The 17,975-nt window shown below is 41.4% G+C and overlaps 1 protein-coding gene across 19 annotated transcripts in view; it reads left to right on the forward strand.

The window, feature by feature from the left end:
• Positions 1–3,267: 3,267 nt before the first annotated feature.
• Positions 3,268–17,975, forward strand: part of nbeaa (neurobeachin a) — a 92,512-nt gene continuing 77,804 nt past the window's right edge. For 11 of the 19 annotated variants that reach the window (XM_058628459.1, XM_058628464.1, XM_058628462.1 and 8 more), the window contains exon 1: positions 3,268–3,868. In XM_058628459.1, the coding sequence (XP_058484442.1) occupies positions 3,536–3,868 (333 nt within the window). In that variant the 5' untranslated portion in view covers positions 3,268–3,535. The remainder of the gene's footprint in view (positions 3,869–17,975) is intronic. The other 8 variants (XM_058628467.1, XM_058628472.1, XM_058628473.1 and 5 more) reach the window with 1 other exon arrangement.

Raw genomic sequence — 17,975 nt, forward strand, 5'->3', positions numbered from 1 at the left:
CAAAATGTCCTCACAAAGCTACAAACACACACACACACACACACAGTGAGGCAGAAGCTGTCACTCCCATGTCTCCCCCTCCTCATCACCCCTGTCAACCGTGGCCATCTCGAGAGAAGCAAGGAGCGAGACATCAAAGAGACACGCTGCCATTTCTTCCTCTATGAAAACACACTTTGACAGAAACACAAACACACACACACGCAGACAAACAGAGGGCCACAGACGAGCGTGACAAATCATCGTCCGTGACGTCCTCGCTAATGGAAAATCCTGCCGGGCCAGATGTGTCCTGGTGGAAGAACACATACGAGTGTGAAACAGACTTTGTGTGTGTGTGTGTGTGTGTGTGCATACAGGTAGTGAACAAGTGGCAGCCGCCGGAGGATACTGTAGCTGCATGAGTGAGTATATGTGTTTAGGAGAGACACCAGGAGGTGGACCTGTGTGTGTTTACACAGTCACATTCAAACGAGTGTATGACCTAAAGATAATGTGTCAGGAGCAATATCCAAAGGCCAGCGTGCAAAAACTTCAGAGTGCTAGTTTTGCTCGAGGAACCTCAAGGAACTTTTTTTCAGTCATGTATCCGCTGTGACATTTTTGTAGGGTCAAGAAACCAGCACAGAGCAAAACACAGTGCAGTGCCATCGGTGTCTAATCTTTCTTTTAAACAATTTAGAAATAGAAATAACAAAAAAAAAAAACATCAGTTCACAAAAGAAACTTCACTTATATCCAGGGCTTCAAACTCAAAATGCCAGTGAACTTCTAGGCTGGTCAAACAATGTAATTAATGTAACCTAATGTATTATTGTTCTTGACGGGCCCAATTTTCATGATCGCTTTAAAGTAAGTGCGGCGCCACAGGACATCGATTGGGGGGCCGCATGTGGTCCGCGGGCCGCGAGTTTGAGACCTCTGACTTAACTATATGGAAAGATGTGCATATAAAAACAATTATTGCCTTTCTCAGACTAAAATAAAGATTTTTTCTCAGAATAAAATCATGAACATGTTCACAAATCTAATCTAAATTTTTCTAAAATTGTTTGTTAAATAATTAATTTTAGCGGTTCTGCTTAGATGCTTTATTTTATTTATTTATTTTAATCTCACATACCCCCTGGAGTAAGTCTTTGGACTACTTACTGCACATTTCTGCTGTCAAACCCCAGCTTTAGTACTTTAGTCTTTTATAATCTTGATATATTGTTTTTTTATTTGTCTTTTAATTATGATTTGGGACCATGAGTCTGAAACTGAAGCACGAGTGACATTGCGTCCTAACTTGAACACAAACTGTACTTTATGTCAGGACATTTCCTGCAGCCAGTAATTAAGGACACATTGAAAATGTCAGTCACGGCCTTTTAAAGGGATGAATGTTCCACTCAATCACAGATGATTGGCCCACACCTGTGTGTGCAGGCAGAGTGGGCGGAGCCTGATCTATTTAAGAACGTCATTGGTGGAGTTTTTTTTTTAAATGTTTGACAGGAGTTCTTGACAAAGGGAAGAGTGTTGCCTCATGTTTTGACAGAATGTGGATTTATAAAGATACAGAAGTGGAATACAATCACAGGAGTCACACAGACCTCATGGCCAGGTAGATAATACCATACACGTTTTACATGAACACCTGTAAGAAACTGGGATGATGTGCTGTGTCAAACAAACAAAGAATATGATAAAGATGAGAGGATGTGTGCAGTATGTGGGAAGTAACTGCAGGAGGAGAGAAGAACAACTTTAGAGAAAAGTAGAGGGGAGAGCAGTCCTGTATTTAATGAGGAAACGGAAGGTAAAGCAGAGTTTAACTGGGGACAGCGGTAAAATTAACTGAAATAGAAACTTTAATTCTTTATTTTGTTAGTAGATGTGTCTGATGAGGGTTATTTATCATTTTCATCTATGTTGTTATAATCATGTGTGTCTTTAGTCTGTAGGCTGTTTGATTTTGACCTGTCACACTATAACTCAGTGTTTCTCCGTCCTGGTCCTCGGGACCCACACCTGATTCAAATGAATGGCTCGTTACCAGGCGTCTGCAGAGCTGGTTGATGAGCTCATCATTTGATCATTTGATCATTTCAGGTGTGTTGGAGCAGGGAAATGTCATCCATTCATCCATCTTCTCCTGCTTTATCATCCACAACAACCACCCACTCTCACCTACGGTCAATTTAGAGCAGGGGTGTCAAACATATGGCTCACGGGCCAGAACCGGCCCACCAGTGGGTCCAATCCGGCCCCCAGGATGGATTTGTGAAAATTTCACATGAGAATCTAATCATAATGAAATACTGACACTTTTCGGTTGCTGATACCTATAAGTGATGAACTTGGGCATAATATTGTTGAAATTGCACTTATTTTTCTCAAGAAATTCCAGGTTGATCATAGTGTTTTGTCAAATGATAGAACAAAGGGAAAATGTTGTTATTGTTCATAGGTTATTTTGCTATTATTTTACTAGTCCGGCCCACTTGATCAAGTATTGTGCTGTATGTGGCCCCTGAAGTTAAAATGAGTTTGACACCCCTGATATAGAGTGTCCAATTGACCTAATCCCCATATTGCATGTTTTTGGACGGTGGGAGGAACCTGGAGAAAAAGTGAACATGCAAACTCCATGCAGAAAGACCCTTGATCTAACTGCCTCTTTTTGCATCTTGCACCTAGCACAAAAAAAACTAAAACTAATAAGAAGTAGCCAAAAAAATAAAAAGCAGCAAACCCACTCTAAAAACTAATTAAAACAAACTAATTTTAAATTTTAATTCAAAACTAAAGAAAAACTAAAGCTAATGGAAAACCCCAAACCATTATAACCTTGGCTTGTGCGTGTATAAACAGACTGTGTGTGACGAGCAGGCTCTTTAATCTGCATGAATTCACTCAAGTACCCCTGCACTGCACCCAAAACATGTCCCCCTCTTATGTTTGTTCATCCTTTTCTTTCTTTAATTCTACTCATTCTTCCTTATTACAACTCCAGAGAGGACATAACATAATATAAACAAAAAATGAATAAATAAAATAAAAAGAAGTAGAAAATAAAGGTGCAGATGTTTAGGAGGTGCTGTGTTCTCTGTCTGTGTGAGTCCTCATGTATGGATGGATCCATGTTATTCCGCTTCAGCAGCCTTCCAGAAAAGCCCCCTTACACAGTGCGCATGCGCGGCTATAGCGCACCACCGCAGACAGGGGGCGTCATCATGGCGCTCTGTACTCGACGACTGACCGCACTGACTGCAACCTGCCAGAGAGAGAGAGAGAGAGAGAGAGGCAACGTAGGCTCCCCGTCAGTCAGACCTCCATCCTTTTTCCACCCTTATGAATCCCTACATGTTTTCCGGAGGATAGGGTGATATAAGCGGATTCTTTTTTCCAAAATACTAAACTATTGTGTGTGTTCCCCCCCCTCCCTGCGCACATCGATGGTATTTGTGCGGCAGCAGACGCCCGAGCTTGCAGAGCAGGTGTGAGAGACAGCGGCGGCCGCTCCTCTCCTCCCTTTTTCCGAGGGGAAATGTCGAGCGAGAAGCCGGTTTCAGCACCACCGGGCTCTGCTTCTTTGCTCACGGACACAGACCCGCATCTTCCGCCGGGCTCCTCCTCCTCTGCCGCCGCCGCCGCTCAGGAGCAGCAGCAGCAGCAGCAGGTCGCCGCGGGATCCAGCTCCGGCAGCGCCACTACCGGGGAAAGGATGGTGTCTGCAGCCGGCTCTATGGTCCTCCCGGCCGGGGTGATCAACCCCGCTGTCCCGATCAGGAATATCCAGATGAAATTCGCCGTGCTGGTGGGCCTGATCCAGGTCGGCGAGGTTAGCAACCGGGACATCGTGGAGACCGTGCTGAACCTGGTGAGTGGGGAGCAGGTCCACGCAGAGGTTAGAAAACACAGAAAAGGCAGAATCACTGCGCCCTCAGCCGCTCTATGTTTTATTTACGATGCTTCACTCTCCTGGTTTGCGTGGCTTTTCAGAGGATGATGTCATTTGTTTGTTACGGGGGATCGATGTGGGCTTTTCTTGTATTTATTATCATTTCCTGCACATGAACGATGAAGTCTTATACTGGAGAGTGAAATAAAGCAGTGGTGTTGTAAAGAGGAGCTGAATGGAGCATGTGACCCCACCAAGGCACGCAGGGTTAGACCGTAATCACCGGCCATTGTTGACTAAATGACCCGCTTGCGGTGCGACATCAAGGGAGAGGGGGAAAAAATGCATTTAAACATTGAAACAGCGGTGAATGATCAGAGAAAGTGTTTGACCTCGTTCCGTTCACGGTGAAGTGATGCTTGTTTCTAAGCGAGCGAACGGTCACAATGTTGCGCACAACACGCGACATCAAAACGGACATTTGTTTTCCTCTCGCGTGTGAAACGACGCTTCTGTCACACATCTGCGCGAGACGGACAAAGGCCGACGAGCCATACGCTGGAATCAGTCGACATATTATTACATGTGTGTGTGTGAGAATTACGCACGGGCCTATTGTTGAAGGCAGGCCGCTGCATCCTGTGCGCAGAGGTGGAGATGCTTGTAGGGTATATATATATTTATATTTATATTTATATATATATATACACACACATGTATATGTAAGAGCTGCAGCGGTGGAACGGTCAATGCTTTGTAACAGGGAGGGTTTTTATTTATGGATCATATATGTACGTAAGCTGCATCTTTACGCGTCTGCATCAGAGGTTGTGTGTCGGTGATGTTGGGCCTGCGCTGCACAAAAACACCACAGGATTTAATTCTAAAGCCGGGGGATTTTTAGTTTTTTGTTTTTTTTGTTTGTTTTTGACGTGACTTGTGTTTCCCGTAACGAAACAGATGAACAACATTTACAGCAAACAGACACAGGTCTGGAGAGCTAATGCCTTATAGGAGGATATGAAGTGTGTGTGTGTGTGTGTGTGTGTGTTGGATGCTGCCCCCCCTTTCCTTTCCGCCCCCCATGCATCAGGCGATGGCGTTTACTGCATGATATTAAATACCTGCCACACAAAAAAAAGGAGGGAGGGAGGGTGATGTTCCTGATGATGATTATTAATTTTCTTTAAGGAGAGAAGTAGGAAGATGTAGGCTGTTCTCAGCTGCAGTACTTTGTATGTTCTGTGTTGTCAGTGGCCTATTTTACTCACTGGATGCTTTAAGAGCAGGACAGTCTACACACACACACACACACACACAGCTGGGCTCAACCATTTTCCTCTCAGTCAGACTGATGAGCTATCCGGATTCAGGTCGCCTCTCATCTCCCAATCGATTATTGGTACTACACGGAGGAGCAGGGGGTCTCTGCCGCCTCACGCCGACCTTGTCTACCTGCCTCATACACCATCATCATCACCTCGCCATGGCTTCACAGGAAGTGTGATAACCATCCGTCCTGCTCAGCGGCCTCCTCCTCCTCTTCCTCCTCCTCCAGTCTGGAGGTGCTGGACAGAGAGAGAGAGAGAGGAGTGCTGCTGCCTGCATAGACCGGCCTGGCAGGGCAGCAGCATGCATTTAAAAGCAGGTGGAAAAGGAGGAGGAGGAGGCGGTGAAGGGGTTGTGAGGGAAGGTGGGGGAGGAGAAGAGAGAGAGAGTGGAGGAGGATGAGATGAGGTGGTAGGATGCTGCAGTGGCTATGTGCTCAGAAATCACCAGCTGATGCAGCGGAAGAGGTAAAGGACTTGGGATTGGTCTAACGTCACATCAGTGAAAGCTCATCAGAGTGTGCAGCCTGAAATGTGCTCTCTCTCTCTCTTACTCTTATTTAAATACGAGCTGCATTTTTTTTAGATTGTTGTCTTGATGCATTAACACACAAATAACCCGGAATGAAGCGTGTTTTTGTTTGCATTCACCTCTTGCCCACCAAATTGAACAATCGGTGCTCGTTGCGAGGCTGTCAATAAGCTAAAGTCTGTCAGGGAATTCAGGCTGGGGCCTGGCTCCTTTTTTAATTAAAAGAGTTGAAACAAAGAGGTGTGGAGGTAGGAAACCTCAGTGGTCACCGCTGCCGGTACAACGAGTCCACCGTGACCCAGAAGCTGATCTATTATTCCAGTCGATGTGGTAGACCACAGCAGCCACATTCTCTGTCCACGCTGGCTGTATTGATCCGATCCCGCTGTGGCTTGGAAGAACAGATGGTTTGTTGGCTGGATCAGATATGCTCCCTGGACTCTATGGCATGATCCTGGCCTTTGGCAAGTGATGAACCATAGTGTGTGTGTGTGTGTGTGTGTGTGTGTGTGTGTGTGTACAAAGAAAAGGAAAACCAAGGACAATGGAAATAATCTTGGGCCAAAATTGGTGGCTGTGCTGATGCTGATACTGTGGCTGTGTTTGTCTCTGAGGTTAATAATAGTAACTTTTAAATAAACATGAAACGGTTGATGCAATAATAAACGTGTACATTTTGAGCTTGTCATCTGTGTGTGTGTGTGTGTGTGTGTGTGTGTGTGTTGGGGGTTGCTGGTGGTGATGTGCTAAGCTATTACCATCAACAAGGCATCACTGTTGTCAAGGCAACACTGCTCTTTGACTGCCTGCCTCCAGACTCTCCACCACCTGCTGTTGCTCTCCACTTCCGGGCTTCTGTTACTGTACTCTGTGCCACAGCGCTTATCTCTCCCTCTCTCTCCCTCTCTCTCATGCTTTGTTTGTCCGTCTCTTTTGTTTCCTACTTTTTTTTTTTTTACTATATGTTTTTCACAGAGGAACTGAACAACAACAACAACAACAGCAGCTAGATTTTTAGTGGGATCACCAGGGAATGAGCTTGTTTTAAGAGCAAATGGGCGACACATTAAACAGAATATAAGGTGCAGATCCACACTGGGTCACAACAGACACTTTATTGACACAATGTTTTCTCATTTTGTCTTGAAAGCAGAAAAAATCCCAACCTATATTTGTGTTTGTTGACCAAATTTGCACTCTTGTTTCTTTTCAGCTCTGTTATTTATGGTGGCGTTTCTCTTCTCTTCTCTTCTCTTCTCTCTCTGCTTGCTATTTCTCAGCCTCTTCCCACACACGTGGAGCACAGTTAGGTTTAAAGAAAACAAACAAACAAAAAAAATCACTTTTAAAACCAGAGATAGACCCCAAATTCTGCATTGTTAAGACTAGTGGTGCTTCTCAGACATCCACACATTCATGCTTTATAGTTCAAGAAGTGTGGTACCCACGACTAGTGATGATGCTTTCGTATCATTGAGAGAAAAGATCTCCTCTTCCAGGAAGTCCTGGTTAAGAACGAGACAATTTCAGAGAAGGTGACGTGTTTGTGTGCGTGTGCTTGTGCGTGCGTGCGTGAGTGTGTGTGTGTCCTCTTATTTTGTAGAATGGAGAGTTGTATTTCCAGTGCGGTGCTGCACGTCCATCTGGCTAAGCAATGTAATGCTTTTTTTGGGGATCAGAACCGCATGTTAATCTGGCAGCGAGAGCTGGTACGGTCTGTCGATCCCCATTTGAAAACCTTTTAGAGGTCCCACCGAGTCTTTGTTGGCCAAACATCTCGTTATTCTTGTCACCATCACTGAGGTCACCTGACGCGCATGCACCGTGTCCACGCACGTCCCTGTAACTTCTAACATTTACATTTTTACGTGGTGACATTTAGGTCCAACTATAGACTTTTCTTTGTATCATGATGTATTGAACACTCAGCTTCACGGACCCCCCCCCCCCCCACTCCTCATTTCAACACACATTACGTAACTATTTGTTATTCTGCCCCGAGGTGGGTTTAAATGTCAGTACAACCCTGTTTAATTTCACTGTTCAAACCACGGCTATGGTTTTGACTTTGCAGGGGAATCACTTTCAAACTGATGTATGTGCATGACGCAGAGTTCTGTTGTTTTACCTTTTTTGTTTGTGTTGTTTTTAGCGAGCGTAATCCTGGTTTTTAATGCCCGAAACCATGAATCGATTCATTGCAGACGCTAAAGATGTTCCAATCTATTATTTAATTGTCAATTAACTGAGGAAAATAAGGAGAAGAATAATCAATAATGAAAATAATTGATGGTCGTGTCGTTCCGGGTCCTGTTGTGTACACAGATGTCTCGTATAGAGTATTAATCTATAAAAAAAACTGCACAGCCTATACTTTCCTTTTATACTTTAGTCAGTAAAATTGTTAAAAACAGCCTCAACAAAGTCAATTAATATCCCATTTCTCCCCCAGACTGCAGTAAAATGATGGAAAATAGTGTTGTAGTAGTAGTTTTATCCATTTCTCGCCCTAAATATGATATTAGCTATATCGTAATTATATGTATTCTGGGGGGAGTCACTCCCGACCCGTGGAAGAAAAACAACTCATATTTGTATGTGCGTTGGAGATTTGGACGACAGAGGGTGTGTTTTCCTCAGCAAGGTCACCCATGACTTTGCGATCTATCACACAGCTGGGTTGTCTTCACCTCTGCATGAGCCCGAGAGACAGAGAGAGGGAGGGAGAGAGAGGGAGGGGAGGATGATGAGGATGATCTTAATCCTTACCTCAGTATGAGCGGTGAAGAGTGAACTAAAGGGAGAGGGAGGTGATGATGGGAAGCGTCCAGAGAGTTTTACATGGAAAAATTCCCTGATTGTCATTCAGGTGCTGTTGTCCTTCTCTAAGGCGTCACAGGTCCAGCTGTAGGGTGTTCTGTGGGGGTTTGATGAGCTCCAGCTTCCTGTGGAGCCTCATCCTGCTCTCGGTGTCACTGTTCTCCTCCCATCTGCTGCCGGTCACTGAGGAGTCGGTGCACGACGATACAATAGGACGTGTGTTTGTTTAGGAATTGCTTATTTTTAAATTGTCAAAATGACCACCAAAAACATGGTTTTGGCACCATTTTGCCATATGCCGATATATCTGGAATGCTTGGGCCTAAAATTGATATATACGTCTTTCCTTTTAGTCTCTTCTGTGGTCAAATTAACATCATATTTTTCATACTGGTGTCGCCGCACATGTAGATATCAAATATCTAAGTGTAACCCTTGGTTTGTATTCGCTTTGTATTTCTATTAATTTATGACGCGCTTTTTCAGTTGCACATAATTCATCACAAATTAAGTTGTGTCACAGTTCTGTGCGTTGCCTATTATATAAGAACATATTCAAATATCTAATATCTTGACTAGAAAACTGACACCTTTTATTTTGAAGGACAATATCGTGAAGAAACGTCTCGCGTTGCTGTTGTCTTCATTTTAAAGGTGCAGTCTGTGACATTTAGGAGGCTTTTTAACATTTAACATTTTCTTTTACCGATATCGTGCGTCCCTTCATGTTCCTCAAAAACTCCACACGACCTGAATGATTCCTGCCGTTTTGTTTGTTTGGTCCATAAAATATCAGAAAACTGTAAAAAAATGTTGACCGGTGTTCGTCAAACCGGGAAATGATGATGTTCTCAAATGTCTTGTTTTGTCCGCAAACCAAAATGAATCACTTTTAATGATTTCTTTGTTATCCAGAGCAAAGAAATGAAGAAAATATTGACATTTAAGAAGCTTAAACATTCAGAAATCTTGTTTTAATCATGAAAAAAGCTTTGAACCGGTTAATCAATTATCAAAATAGTTGTCGATAAATTGAGCCAATTACCACTGCTGTGCATCCACAAGACTTAAGCTGTGTTGTGCTGGTGCGACGTCTTTCTATTCACAGCTGAGGCAGCTTCCTGCCTTCTTAGCCCTCAGTCGGAATGCGAGCCTCGTCAGGGTTTACCGTTACGAGCCGAACTGAAAAACGCAGTGTAGGAGTCCCGTGGTGAAGAGGAAAGAGTGACATTTTGAGGTTTAATGGGTCGTTTTTCTTCATCAGTCAGTTGCGTCACACTGGGATTAGCTTCTGCACGCTCACTCGTACCTGGTAAATGTTCCGTATAGTTTTGGTGCGCTGAGGCACGCTGGACAACTCGTGCCATAGTGTGACAAATATGTGAGCTGAGACTTTAACCCTTTAACACTTCAGCCTCAAAATCTTTTTATTTTTTGCTTATTTGAACCATAAAAGGGCCAGAAAATGTCCTGTAACTAAGTGTTTTTACCCATTTTTCCAGAATAACGTTCAATATCTGGCAGTTATTTACAATTTAATACTGTTTTAACAGTTTTAAAATGAAGGAAAACAAAAAAGTTTATTTTAAAAACGACACTCTAGTTGTTTTTGTGTGTTAAATGCAAAACCTGAACAGTATAGAACATATTTAAAATAACGTTTGTTTGAGTTTTTGTCTCAATGTCCAAATACAGGCCAAAAAAAACTAGTTTTTTTTCCACCTCTTTCCTCTCTGTGTGACTAAGTTTTGCCGGCTTCCTGAAACGGCACAAGTGAAACAAACTTCTCAGCTTTCAGAAACCGTCGCGTCATTCCGGTAATGCAAAGTGCGTTTGCGTAAATGCGTCATCTGCGGTACGCTCTGTGTTAGAGTTATTAATATACCGATTCTTTGTGGGCTTAAATTAGAAAGTGACTTGTGTTAGACAGTAACTGGTCCGAATTGTGTGAGATGTGTTAAAGCGTCCAGGGTAATGTGTTCAAAACTCTGCATCTTAGAGATAGAGAGAGTGAGTGAGAGAGAGAGAGAGAGAGAGCCTCAACTCTGCTCCACTTCTCTAAATTCCTCCTCATCCATCGTCAGCTGCTATTTCCAGGTGCTGGGATTTCTCAGAGGGATAAGTTGTGTCAGATTCCGGGCGAGGGCACCTTCTGGGAATGGGAGAAAACAGAAGAAGAAAGAGAGAAAAAAAATGGTTCTGTTCTTGCTTGATGACACATTTTTTTTTTTACCCTTTACTTCTCCATCACGTCCTCCTCCTCCTCCTCCTCCTCCTCCCACTCCCTTGTCTTTATCTTCGTGGAGCACATCCATCTCTGTAACCTCGCGGTGTAATCTCAGTCCTCCCTGGTTGGGGTAAAGCGGCTGCTGGATGAAAGTGGATGATCCCTATTGTAAGGAGGTAATGGAGCCATCTGTTGTACCGTTCCTCTCCTGTTCCCTTTCTCCTCTGCACTCATCCCCGCGCTCGTCTCCATATTTTTACGTAAATCAGCGACTCTTATGTAGCTTATGTAGAATGAATTGTGTTGAGTGGAGTAAGACGATACCTGCGGGGGCTTTTCACTGCCCTACATTTTCATATAAGAATGTTTTTGACCCAAAATGAAATATTATTTCGGCCATTTTCCTCGTCTTGCTTTAAGAAATCGGAGAAATTATACATCATGTAAATTGTAGTTTCTGTTATATAACCATTATTCCTTCCCATAATTATCCCAAATATTGACTTAAAAGTTAACATTATAATTATGCTAATTGATTTTCAGAATATATATTTTAAACTTGGAGCTAGTGAAGCAAAAATACGGCACCTTTTTCTAATATTTATGCATCAAAAAACCCTAAAACACTGAAATCTCTCAATAGTTGGTGCTAAAAACTAAACAAAGCAATGGAATTAAACAATTGACAAGAGCTGTGTGTGTTGACTGTTTAACAATAAAAACTCAATTAATTTAAAAGAAACTGCTCACCATTATTGTGTTTTTTACTCAAAAGAACAATTAAATCAATTTGCTATTGTTCTACTACTTAATAAATAGTATAGGAGTCTAGTGTTGATAAAGTTCTTATTTTCTCCGCCTGCGCTCCGGCGGGGCATGCTGTTGTGGTCCGAAGTGATTTATTTTTAATCGTTCAAGTGTGAAAGACGGATCGGTTGGTCATATCTATAGAATCTTCAATCTTGATTTATCACATTTGGATCAAAACACTGCTCCGGTCGGCTGTGTGGACCATTGTGACCTTGGGAGGACATTATTTGGCTGCTCCATGCAACTCTAACGGCCTTCTTTGAGGATTAAGACCTGGTTTTAGGCTTAGTTGTGATGGTTGAGGTTAGGGTAAGAAGTTAGAAAGTGTATTCTGTCTATGAGAGTCCACACAATAATGCAAAACCAGCGTGTGTGTGTGTGTGTGTGTGTGTGTGAGAGAGAGTCTGGCACCCATGCAACGCACTGATCTCCCACCTGTTACAGGCTGCTTTGTTTAAATTAGCTGCGGTCTGTGTCCCGGCGAGCGTCGACACGCCCCTCGACATCCCCGTGAGCTGATAAATGACTGTTCCTACAAAACCTCTTGCTTTAGTCTCCTACACCTTCATCTGCACATTTTCTCCAGAAACATCTCACACACACACACACACACACACAGTGCTCCCTTCCCTCTTGTATCCCACATTATTGCCTGGCAGGCGTGATTTTATATTCATGCTGGCCTACTTCGCCTCTCTCCCTTGGCTCCTCACACACACACACACACACACACACATCTGCTTTACTGTGAAGTATAGCTAACTGTGTAGCTATTCATCATGCTGTATACTGCAGTGGCTGAAGGTTGCGTTGTGTTATGTGTGTGTGTGTGTGTGTAACGTCAGTATTCAGCAGCTGATGTGATTTCAGACATCCAGACATCTTTCATCTCAGCGTCACGCTCCTACAGAACAAAGTCATTTAACCCTTTAACACCGAGCGTATCTGAAAGCTGAGAAGTTGCACGTCAAAAAAGCAACATGTGGTTATTACGGTTATTACGGTTAATATCAATGCACGGCTGCATGAAACTGCCGTGACTACGGTTTAACAGGCAACACAGCGAGTGACTAGTGACTTGTAAAGCAGTTGTTTTCAGTGTAACTGAATCATTAGAATCAGTTCATTAAAAACTATTTGTTCAGTACTTCCTCCATGACCGGAGCACAGACTCCGTCTGACTGAATACACCAGACTCCTCTGTTAAATATTGCGATTTTAACAATTTCCCTGGCAATTTTTGGAGATGAACCCACATTTTTAGGATTGTGAAGTCTTTTTAACTGATCTACAGTTCGGCATTGTTCGGCTTGATTCTTGTGTCGGACGTCGCTTCCTGTGACGGCTCTCTGACCAATCAGGGGCCGGCAGTCTGGCGACGTTGCGCATAGTATTGCCTCGCTTGGAACCTCACCAGAGCAGGTACTAAAAAAAGTACCTGGTACCAGGTACTATGCTAGTGGAAACGCAACTTACGTGCCGTGCTGTGCCGAGGTGGAGAGTAGGAGAGTAGTTTGGACAAAAGCTCAAACAAATGCTACTTTAAAATGTTCGTGTACAGCTACAGTGTTTTTTTGTTGTTTTTTTTAAATAGAACTTTTTGTTTTTCTTCATTTGAAATTGTTAATACACTATTTTAACATTCATTAAAATTGTAATTTAATGCTTTAACTTCTATGATCATGGTTAAAACAAGCAAAACAAAAGTCCAGACAGACATTTTGAGGCTATAGGTGTTAAAGGGTTAACACTACATTAAACTGGTTTGTGGAGACACTTTCAGACCAAAAAACATCTTCTTCTTCTTCTCCTCCTTCTCCTTCTCTTTCTCCTCCTCCTCCTCCTTCTCCTTCTCTTTCTCCTCCTCCTCCTTCTTCCTCCTTTCTTATGACGCCACACTGAGTGAAACAAGCCTCGACTGTAGATCAGCAGACGAGAGAGTTATGATCGCTCAAGGATTTCTTCTCATAAATCCACTTCATTCGCGTCAGACGGCCGCAGACGGAGCGGAGAGTTAAACAAGGATGTTTGAACTTCCTGGCTGGGCTTTTTCAAAAGATGACACGGCTCGCTCAGAGAAGAGAAAGGCCTTGGTTACTGTTAGTGTGTGTGTGTGTGTGTGTGTGTGTACACTCCAAAGACAACTCGTTAAACAGAGCAGACAGTGACACAGTATGTCCTCCTTCTCTGTGTTGCTTCCCTTTTTGCTTAGACATGGTAATGTCTATCTCTCACTGCAGCAGCATTGGGTATAAAGCACCTAAAAGGGATACTTGAGTAAAAGATAGGGACGGCACAAGGCCACTTTTTTGTGTCTGATACCGATAACAAAAGCTTTATACCAATTATTATTCCGATTCCCAGTCATTTTAGACCATTTATGAACGTATGAAGCTGTTCACGACACATTGTGCCAAGTCATAATTCCCCAGCTGTGTCACAAATATTGTTCTCCCAAAAAGAAGAAAATGAACAGCCCAAACATGACTCGGCTAAAATGGTTTGGCTGGTTTTTATTTACATTTGAATAGTCGTGAAGCATGGGATTAGAGCTGCAACTAACGGATACTTTCTTTCCATTTATTTCCTTGATGATTCACTTTTAATGATTTTGCTGTTATATGGAGCAAAGAAAGTGGAAAATATTCACATTTAAGAAGCTGAAACAATCCGAAATCTTGTTTTCATAATGAAAAAAAGCTTCAACCCGATGAATCAATTATCAAAATAGTTCACAATTAATTTAGTAGTTGATTAATAATCGATGAATGGAGTAATCGTTTGAGCTCTACATGCGATATATAGGATATGTGAACTGCATCGGATTCTACGTTTGTATCTGTCTGATATCTGATCCAGTGATTTTGAACACAGATACCAGAAAATGACTTTGTCACATTTTTTATAATATTACTTATGTAAAAGTCTTAAATTATGACAGTTACTGTACTTATGGGTCAAAAGTATAATCGTCTGATATAAAATGTGCTTAAGTTTTAGAAGTAAACGTATTAAAAAAAGTGAGTAAGTACAGACCATGATACCAACTCTTCTTCTTCTTCTTCTTTTTGGAAGTAGTTGAGTAAAAGCAACAGTTGCTAAAAATACAAATAGTAAAGTAAAGTACAGTTATGTGCCTTTTGAACTTAAGTACAGTAACAAAGTAGCTCAGGTTTGTGTTCTGCTCTTCATTGACGAGCGAAATAAGAACATTGTGAAGAGTCGACTGGAGCGCTGGCTGTCATTTAGTCGTGTCAGCATAGTTAACTACAGCGTCTCGTCTTTCATTTGGAACCTAAATCGCCAAAGTGACTGCTGACGGATGTGCGTGTTTACCGTTGTACTAACACAGCCAGAGGCAGCAGAAAAAAACCCGAAAACCTTGATCTTATCACGGCAGAATGTTCTGGGGAAAATGTCAGAGATCCGATAAAAGTGAGAGTGACAGTATGCAGAGCGGTGTTTTGTGTCGAGGTGTTCATCAATCATGGCGCAGGGAAAAAAAAGGTGGCGTTGTCAGAATGTCAACAGCAGCTCGGTTTGAGGGTTTTACCTTAGACGAGGTCAAACGACTGACGAGTTCTTAAAAAGACGAAATATCAAAGGGAAATTTAAAAATGTGCTGGTCATGAAACGTGGTTGAGGAAAGTGGGGAAAAATAAATCCTGGAACTAGCATTTAAAAGATATTTTCACCAAAACTGTGTGGGCCTATTCTTCCCAGGCTTAGATGGAAATCAGTTTGTTTAATATTGATTAATGTGCCACTGGTTTCCTCGATTAATCGATTGTTTGGGTCTCATTTTGTTAAAAAAAAACAAAGATACTTTTATTGAGGAGCAAAAAGGCAAAAATATTTACACTCACGAATCTGAAATGGCGATTTAATTTCATTTTACTTAATCGTGAAAAGATGCTCTCAGCCTTTTCCTGAGGTCGGCGTTGACTTTTAGATACAAATGATTTTTGTGGTCATTTTTTAGCCAAATTCCCCCGAACAATATATATATATATATATATATATATATATACGTATATATATATATATATATATATACGTATATATATATATATATATACGTATATATATATATATATATATATACGTATATATATATATATATATACGTATATATATATATATATATACGTATATATATATATATATATATACATATATATATATACATATACATATATATATATATATATATATATATATATATATATATATATATATATACATATATATATACATATATATATACATATATATATATATATATATATATATATAAAAATGGGTGATTCTGCGAGGCCTTATCTCTCCAAAGTCGAGTGGCCCTGGTGTTAAAGGTCAAATCTTATAATCAATTCTAAAGGGAACAGGGAGCCAGTGAAGGGCAGCATGGACCGGGGCTGATGTGACCGTGTCTGTGGCACCACGTCACCTGAGAAGAGGTTTTCTCACTCAGAGACACTGGTGGAGGAAAACCGTTGTGCAGCCATGGTGACTCACTGTGCAGCCCCACCTGACATCACACTGCTCTCTCCTCCCTCCTGCATCCCTCCCTCCGCCTCCCTTCCACTTCCCTTCCACTTCCCTCGCTGTGCTCAGGCTCCGTCTCCAGGAAAAATATCAGGTTGAAATACAGATTATGGACAGATTGCGGCCTGTAATCAAACTAACGTATGGAGGTAAAAGTGTCAGCTGTTTAAAACATAATTAAACTTCTTGCTCAAGAAACTTGATTTACACCTTTTTTTTCCCTCTCTACATTTAATATTTATAGTTTATGAAGGTCTATATTTGAATTGAGAATATAGTCATTAATCTTCCTCGCACTTGGAGATTGTTTTCTTTCTTTTTAAATTAAAATCTTGTTTGTGAAATCGATGAAAGATTTGTTTTGTTTTCCAAGGTCACACACGAGCTGCAACACTTACGAATGGGTTTAATGTCCATGTGAACATTTGATAGGAAGCAGTCGTCATTTTTATATGGTGGATATATAGTGATAAAAGTCTACATTTACAGAAAGGGTCGGGTGGTATCGTTTATTGCATCAGTTGAAATGCAAGCTTTTAACTTCAGCTACAACTCTTTATCCTCAGAAAACTTTATTTTGATTTTAACCCTGAGGTCACGGAGCATTTCAGCTGCTGTTTTCTCATCACTATGTCAAATGTACAGTATATACAGAGGCTATAAGAATGTGCAACATAAAGTGTATTATATCCTTTTTTTCAGCACAATCTTTTGGCAAAATAATAAAAAATAAACTATATAGGCAGCAAAAAGTACTCAAAATGTGAATTGGATTTGTGAAATTTGATTTTTCATGTTTTCAAATTGTAGTTTTAATATTTTTCGGTTTTTATTCCTTGTAAATGCTTTCATTTTAGTTTAGATGAATATTTTCATAAAGAAGGTGCCATTTTTTTTTAAAAATATATACAGTATTAGGAGAAATTAACAACTAAGAAAGTAGACTGAAGAGCAAAATGTGCTCAATAGTGTTGAGGTTGGATACAGTTAGTGTGAAAGGTAAACATCTAATAGCCACACATGAACATAATAACATAAATAATCATTTTATAAATAATCTGAGGAAAATCATGAGCAAAAAAATAGGTTTGATTCAACCTTATGCATCACCTTATGTCCCACACTGTGAACATTTTATTATGGATGAATGAATGAATGAATGAAAGAAAAAGGCCGTCTAAAGAAATCCACTTCATATGAACCCAAAAGGCTCATTTGAAGTATGAAATAAATTTACAAAGACGACATTTTCCCGACAGTTATTATAGCACAGTTCAATTATAGTCGTTTGTTATGTTGTTACCTTTCTTTCACTCTGATGACCTTGGTGAGGAGGATTTCAACAACTGAAAAGATAGACTTCCTCCACGTTATGAATAATATATGCTTTTATTTGTTGTTCACATCGTAACCAATTTAAAGTCACACTGAGCGACTTCAGACTCATTTGTCATCCATTAGCATCCGTGACGACGTCCTCCAGGACGACGCCACCGCTTGTGAATTACACCGATGAAGTAGAAGCTGCGTGATCAATTATTAATGTTTAATATATTCCCCCTCAGGGTTTTGCAAATAAGGCAAACTTCAGAGTGGAAACAGTATCAGAATGAGCTGATGAGTGAGGGATTTGTGGTTTATGTACCAAACACACATGCGGAGAAGATCTGAATCTCCAATTGGCCGTTGATCACCGCGAGTGCACAACTTCAAATGACTCTTTCAGGGTGTGACTTCCAAAGCTTCGACGACTACTTCATGTCCACTTCAAACGAGCGCCAGCTTCAAACGTCCTCACAACTGTCCCCGTGCGGACAACAC

The sequence above is a fragment of the Solea solea genome, chromosome 4, assembly GCF_958295425.1.
Source record: "Solea solea chromosome 4, fSolSol10.1, whole genome shotgun sequence".
Classification (NCBI taxonomy): Eukaryota; Metazoa; Chordata; class Actinopteri; order Pleuronectiformes; family Soleidae; genus Solea; species Solea solea.